The sequence below is a fragment of the Gossypium hirsutum genome, chromosome A13 (genome assembly GCF_007990345.1).
Source record: "Gossypium hirsutum isolate 1008001.06 chromosome A13, Gossypium_hirsutum_v2.1, whole genome shotgun sequence".
Taxonomy (NCBI): Eukaryota; Viridiplantae; Streptophyta; class Magnoliopsida; order Malvales; family Malvaceae; genus Gossypium; species Gossypium hirsutum.
The window spans coordinates 52,415,863-52,423,537 of NC_053436.1; the positions used below are offsets into that span (position 1 = coordinate 52,415,863).

A 7,675-nucleotide genomic window follows, 5' to 3' on the forward strand; every position below is an offset into this window, starting at 1 on the left:
CACTATCAGACAACAAAATTTGCTCAATAAAGTTTTAAGTTAAAACTTATATAGTACGTCCCAAATTACAAGCTTCACACATGTGAGCTTATCTCAAAAGAGTCACTTTATAACTCTTCTTCAAAAAGGTAGGGGACAAATTGTTATATGTAATTATAATATAAATAATCCAATTGGGATCTAACCTAGGATCCGACCTGATATAACCATGATCCAAGTATGAAAAAAGGGATCCATCTTCATGACCAAGGAGAGGCCAGACCACCATTTTTGATATCTTCCCCCTTTCTGCTGATATTGTGTATCAAGTGTATGTCAATATGTTAATGTTTTAGCTTAATAGAGTAGCTATAAGTAGCCAGTACACCAAATGTGCTTGTTTGTATTTGGTTAGTTAATACAATCTTTTTGTTGTAATACTTGTTGAAGTTTTGGGATATGATTAACCGTTGTAATAACAGTACTCTCATGTATATTATGCACTAAAATCTTAATGAAAGATAGACTATTCTATTTTAAAAATTTTCTAGTTATGTTTTCATTTCCAACTCTCTTTTATTCACTTCCATAACTTAACATGGTATCTAGAGCTAAAAAAATTTGATCTTAAGGGACTGTGTGTGAGTTGAAAAACCATTAAAAACCTTCTTCTTCTACACCTAAAATTTCTTACAACCTAATATGGCTTCCAACAACTTTGCAACCCCAAATCCTCCTTTATTCATAGGAGAAAACTAACCTATTTCGGCAGTGAAGATAAAGGAATACCTTAGGGCTTTTGACCTATAGGATGCTATAGAAACAACTAGACATATGCCTCCTTTGGAAGCAAATCCAACTATTTCTCAAATAAATAAACACATTGAAGAGGTAGTGAAGAAATATAAGGGCTTTCTCTTGTATTCACTCTGCTGTAACATATGTGATTTTCACAAGGATAATGACCTGTGAAACTACAAAGGAAGCATAGGACAAGCTTAAGGAAGAGTTCAAAGGAAATGATAGAATAAGGAAAATTCAAGTGCTAAATTTGTGGAGAGAGTTCGAGGTTCTTAAGATGAAAGAGTCAGAGACTGTTAAAGAGTATTATCATGGGCCTATGAAGGTTATAAACCAGATCAGGTTGCATGGGGAGAAGTTACTGGACAATAGGATAGTTGAAAAGGTGTTGGTCAGTGTTCCAAAGAGGTATGAGTAAAAAATTTCCTTTCTAGAAGACTCGAAAGACATCTCAAAACTTACCTTGATAGAAGTTGTAAATGCTCTTCAAGCTTTTGAGCATAGAAAGGCTATTAGGCTTGAGGAGTCAATCGAAGGAGCTTTTCAAGCTAAGCTCAAAGACAAACATGGCAACAATAATTTTGGAAAATAAATAATCTAGTGAAATAAAAAACATACAAAAGAAAGAAGGAGATAACCACAAGTGGGCAAGCAAAAAAGGAAGGTATCTACCTTGATCTTATTACAAGAAAAGAAATTATATTGATAAGTTTTCCTGGTTTAGACCAAGGGTAAAGTGTAGAGCTTGTAATCAAATTGGACATGTGGAGAAGGTTTGCAAAAAATAAACAAATCAAAAGGGCTAACCTTAGGTTGTTGAAAAGCTCCAGCAAGAAGAAAAAGTTCCCTTCGTTGCTACTCTATGCTGCAAATAGTAAAACAGAAACATGATTGGTGGACAGTGGATGCACCAATCTTATGACTCATAATATAAGTCTCTTTAAGGAGTTGAACAAGTCTTATGTCTCCAAAGTGAAGGTTGGAAATGGAAAGCTTATGGATGTTAAAGGAAAAGGAATGATTAAAGTTGAAACTTCTTTAGGTACAAAGTTTATTTCTGATGTTTTATTTGTACTTGATATAAGCTAAAGCTTGTTAAGTGTAGGACAAATATTAGAAAATAAACATGTTCTACATTTTCAAGGTATGTCATGTTTCATTTTTTATCCTACTAGTTCTGAATTGATGACAATTAAAATAAACAAAAGTTTTCGAAAAGAATGGAAACAATCAAATTTAGATGCTTATGCTAGTGTAGTGGATGATTCTATCTTATGGCATAAAGGGCATTATAATAATTCAGCCTTGAGATATATGCATGTAAATAAACTTGTAAAAAATCCACATGTTATCCATGACAAAGCTGATATATGTGTTGCATGTCAATTTGGAAAGCAAGCAAAGCTTCCCTTTCGACATAAAAGCAGCTCAAGAGCTACAAAGAAGCTACAATTAGTGCACACCAATGTGTGTGGGCCAATGAGTGCCCCATCTCTTAATAGAAGTAAATACTTTCTCTTATTTGTAGATGACTAAATTAGAATGTGTTGGACATATTTTCTCAAACAAAAATTAAAAGTATTTGAGGCATTCCAAAGGTTTAAGAGCATGGTTGAAGTTGAACCGGATTGCTAATGAAGAAATTGAGATATAATATTAGGACTGAGTACAAATCAATGGAATTTGTAGTTTCTGTCAACAAATTGGAATTCAACAACAACTAGCTATTCCTTACACTCCTTAAGAAAATGGAGTGAGTGAAAGGAAAATCGTAACAATCATGGAAGTGGCTAGATGTTTGTTGTTTGAAAAGGATCTTCCAAAAGTAGTTTGGACTGAGGCTGTGAACACCTTAGTTTACTTGTTGAATTTGTTAACTACAAGTGCCTTGGTTGGAAAAACTCTTTATGAAGCATGGCATGGTGTGAAGCCTTCAATTGAATATCTCAAAGTTTTTGGATGTATTTGTTTTTCTCTTGTAACAGAGGTAAAGAGAAGCAAGCTTGATAAAAGGGTTGAAGTCACAATATTTTTTTGTTATAATAGTAGCTCAAAAGGCTACAGGTTGTACAATGTGACTACCAAGACAGTGTTTGTTAGTAGAAATGTCAAGTTTAATGAGTATGAAAAGTGGAATTGGGAGAAAAAAGAAATTGTAACACAAACACCAATTGTTGTGTCTCAAGAACAAATTTCAGAATCTGAAAGTGATACTGAATTAATAGTTAGGGGCACTAGCTCATTAGATGATGTTTATGCTAGGAGCAATGTGGCCACATTAGAACCTATAAGATGTGAAGAAGTTGCTAAGTGTGATGAATGGAAAGTAGAATGATTGATGAGATAAAAATGATTGAGAAAAACTTAACTTGGTAGCTTGTTGACTGGCCAAAAAATTGTAAGGTGATTTGTGTTAAATAGGTTAATAGAACCAAATGAATTCAAGATGGTTTTATGAACAAACATAACGCTAAATTGGTGGTGAAAGGACATTTTCAGCAACAAGGAGTTGGTTTTTCAAACACTTTTGCTCTTGTGGCAAGGCATGGCAATATAAGGCTTTTACTAGCCAGCAATGAAAAGTTTGAATGCTTATCACCTTGATGTAAAGTCAACATTCCTAAATAGTTTGCTCAAGGAAGAGATATTTGTCGAACAACCAGAAGGGTTTCAAGCTTCAGAAAATGAAGGCAATGAGTATAAGCTTCACAAAGCTCTTTATGGGCTAAAATAGGCTCCTAGAGCCTATTATAGCAAAATTGATTCCTATTTACTACAAGAAGGGTTTATAAGAAGCAAAAGTGAAGCTACATTGTATGTTAAGAAGCTTCCTAATAAGAAACAACTCATTGTTTTATTGTATGTTGATGATCTACTAGTTATAAGCGATAATTAAGTTTCTATAGAGTAGTTAAAACAAAGAATGAAAAATATGCTTGAAATGTCTACTTTGGGTGAAATGAAGTATTTTCTTAGGATGGAAATTCACCAATTTGATGCTGGTATTTTCATTTCTTAGAGAAAGTACGCCTTGGAAGTTGTGAAGAAGTTTAAAATGGAAAATTACAAACCAGTAGCTACTCCGCTAGTTTTGAAAGAGAAATAGTCTAAGTCAGATAATTCCGAAAAGGCTGATGCTTTTGTTACATAAGTTTGATAGGTAACTAGATATATTTATCTACTACTAGGCCATATATAATGTATGTTGCAAGCTTGTTATCTAGATTCATGCAAGCTCTTAGTCAGACTCATTATGGTGCAACTAAAGGGGTTATGAGATACATTAAAGGTACATTTAACTATGGCATATGGTATTTGAAGAATGATTGTTGCAAGTTTAAAGGTTATGCTAATAGCGATTAGGCTGGAAGCGTGGATGACTACAAAAACACTTCGGGTTATGTTTTTTCTTTTGGAAGCGGTGCCTTTGCATGGAATTCAAAGAAGCAAGATGTGCTGGTTCATTCCTCAGCTGAAGTTGAGTTTGTCTCTACTGCAGTAACAACTAATCAAGTCATTTGGCTTAGAAAGATCTTGGCTGACTTGGAACAAAATACTGATGAAGCTATTGCAATTTAGGTGGATAATAAATATGCTATAGCTATCACCGAAAATCTAGTCCAACATGGAAGAACTAAGCATATTAATGTGAAATTTGATGCAATCAAAGAATCTAAAAGACTTGGTGAAATCAATGTGAGATATTGAATATCTAAAGATCAAGTTGCAGTTGTTCTGACTAAGGCTGTCTCAAGGCCTAGATTTGAGTTTCTAAGGACAAATCTTGGAGTCTCCAAGAAAAATCTCAAGGAGGAATTTTAGATGTTTGAGATTTTTCTTAGATATTCTAAGAGTCTATGTCAATTTTTTTGAAGTTTTAGCTTGATAGAGTACTTATAAACAGCCAAGCATGATACACCTAATGTATTAGTTTGTATTTGGTTAGGTGATACAATCTTTTTTATGTAATACTTGGTGAAGTTTTGGGATATGATTAACCACTGCAACAGTAGTAGTCTTCTGTATATTATGCACTAAAATCTTAATGAAAGATAGACTATTCTGTTTTAAATTTCTTTTTGTTTTTTTTTATTAGCTCTCTCTTTTATTCTCTTTCATAATGTAACAGATTTCTTTAAGCTTTCTTTTTAAAAAATATAAACATATTCATCTCTTTTGTTCATCACCCAAGAACTAAGATGATGGAAAAATCAAATACCCGTTGAAAATTTTATCCAAACCTTGTTTTCGAGGACAAAGCCCAAATTTTGATGAGGTTTTTTTTCAAAGCCTTAATTTCAATTCCTTTCTCACCTTGATTCAAATGTAATTTTTTTCTTAAAATTAATCTTACCTATTTTTTTACATATACTTTGCATGAAATAGTTAATGTTGAGTGCACTTCTATAATAAAGAAAAACCTAGATAATGCATGAAATTCAAATATTGAAAAGAAGTTAAGTAGAAAGAAATGGTAAGTGGAATGCAAAGAAAAGTGGGGAGGGAGAGAGTGTAATTTTTCTTTTTTGGAAAATTTTTATTTTAATTAAATTTGAAAAAAAGTAGTTTAATTGTAATTTAAAATTGTCACATTTCACAAAATGGTTAATTAAGAAATTATTTTTTTAATGGATGGAGTAATTTAGATAATAAAATATAATTTATTTATGACAAACAAAAATTTTAGTACCAATTAAAGAAAATCTATATAGTTTAAACATCGTTTTGTTGTTTAAGCCTAATACATTCATCTAGCACATGGCAGATGTGTAAACTAGTATAACTGATCTCATGAATTTGATTACGTTAGATATATTAATGAAGGGAGATCAACTTAATTACAATAAAATTATTTAAAATCTAAAAAAACACTAACCCTAACACAGATTTAAGAATAATTATGTAACTTGATTAACGGTTTATGGGTTCCCTAAATTCATTTATGGCCAATTTCCATGGTTCCAGTTTCACCCTCCCATACTTTGCGCATTTTTAAAACTTGGTACTATTTCCAAAACCATATATAGTTTAGTGCATTGATATTTGCTCATTAAAATAAACCAACAAACCTTTTTAGCATTAAAATTACTGATGCACAAGATTGGATGACACAGAATCTAACCTAAAGCCATCATTAAGGACACGCACATAGATTAATCAAAACATAGTAATATGATAAGTGGTAGGGATCTAAAACTTTAGCCCGTAGCCATGCAACTTTTGTTCAGTAATTTGGTCTAGCTTTTGGATCATTTGAGGAGTCAAATGATTCTTAGCATCTCCAACTTCGCCTCGTCTGAAAAATGCCTTGTACTCCTCACCCGATGCCAACTTCCCGGTTTTGTTAACGTCCAAATTGCTCAAATTCTCAAAGCTGCATAGTTTTTGTATACCATCCACCGCACCTCTTGTCTCTTCTTCATTGGAAAATGGGCATCCGAGGAACTGAGCTAGCTTCATCAGCTGAAGTTTGGGCTGCTCTTTCATTTCCTCGTATTTCAAAAACAAGACTCTTTCAGGGTTTTCCAAGCTTTCTTTCCAATACCCTAAAACATGGTCCCAAAACGGTCCATACAAACTCACGCCTCTGATAAACTTATCGAAGGTCACTTCAAGAGAGTTGCTTCCCATATCCTTGGTTCTCAGCTTGTTCGTGAAGTGCCAAAGCGATACGAAAGTATCCTTTGGGTTCCTACATAAGTAAACAAGCTTGCAAGATGAGTTCGTTGCCGATTCTGGCAATGAAACAAGGGGTAAATGAGTTGCGAATAGCCGTGGAGATGTAAAAGTGGTGAAGTTAGGAACTTGACTATCAATGTAAAGCCCATACTCCAAAAATGGAACAAGAATGTGAGGGTTCTCTGAGAGCAAAGGGTGATTATTATCAGTGTTGGGATACTGGACTCGGTTCATCAAGGCAAAAACAATAGCCTTTAACCATGTTGTTCCCGATTTTGGAGTGGTAACAAGGAGGATATCAGTATCCTGAGCTTGAAAGTGGTTTTGGCAAGTAAGCACTGCTTGTAACTGGCGAGTGGTGTGCCAAAAACCCTGATATTGATGGAGGAGATTGGCAACCCAACCTTTCTCGGCTGGCAGTGAGGATATAAGCTGCTTGCATTCTGGGGTGAGACCCAATTCTAGCAGGTATTTGGGAACATCAGAAACTGGATCTTCAGCTTGAGTATAGCAATCATTTTCAGCTGGTAATGAGGATTTGAGGAGCTGGCTTTCTTCATTTTTATTCTGGCCCTCTTCTTCCAGGTATTTAGAGAGAGAAACTGTGGGAAGTGGGTAGACATGGTTATTTGTTTTCCCTATTACTTTAGAATTAGATGGTTTTTTGTAGAAGGTTTTCAGCGCTTTTATAATGGAGAAAGCTGTAAAACACTACTTCACAAGACAACAACAGTGGTAAACCACCTGGTGGTTGAAGTTTTCATCCCTAACCTAATTGGATTTGGGTTTAGATATTATGTGGCTAAATTACATCAATAGTCATTTAATTTTAATATAGTTAACAAAACAATCACTTTAATTTTAATTCAGCCATTCAACTTTTGAAATATAAAAAAATAGTCAATAATATTATTGAAAAGTGACAAATCATTACCATTAATATTTTCCATCACATGTTTAACAGGAGTTAGCTTGCCACATTGGATGAGACAAAGTTGAATGACTATTTTTTTTGTCATTCCTTTTCCGTTTTTAATAAATGGTCTAATATTTTTATTTTTTGCGTAAATGACCCAATATGTTTATACTTCTTTTTCTACATCCCAGTAATCTCTATTTTCAAAAATGGTGATATGCTTCTTCTTATTCTTTTTCACTAACACAGGTATGCTCAACTTTAAAAAAAAAAAAGATGCAATTTCCATTTTTCACTTTC

General features: G+C 33.5%; 1 protein-coding gene across 1 annotated transcript; it reads right to left on the minus strand.

Annotated features, from left to right (window-relative positions):
* Positions 1-5,836: 5,836 nt before the first annotated feature.
* On the minus strand, positions 5,837-7,185 carry LOC107894545 (cytosolic sulfotransferase 5). The gene has a single exon (XM_016819808.2). The coding sequence runs from the start codon at positions 6,691-6,693 to the stop codon at positions 5,971-5,973; it is 723 nt and encodes a 240-aa protein (XP_016675297.2). The 5' UTR covers positions 6,694-7,185; the 3' UTR covers positions 5,837-5,970.
* Between the last annotated feature and the right edge of the window lie 490 nt (positions 7,186-7,675).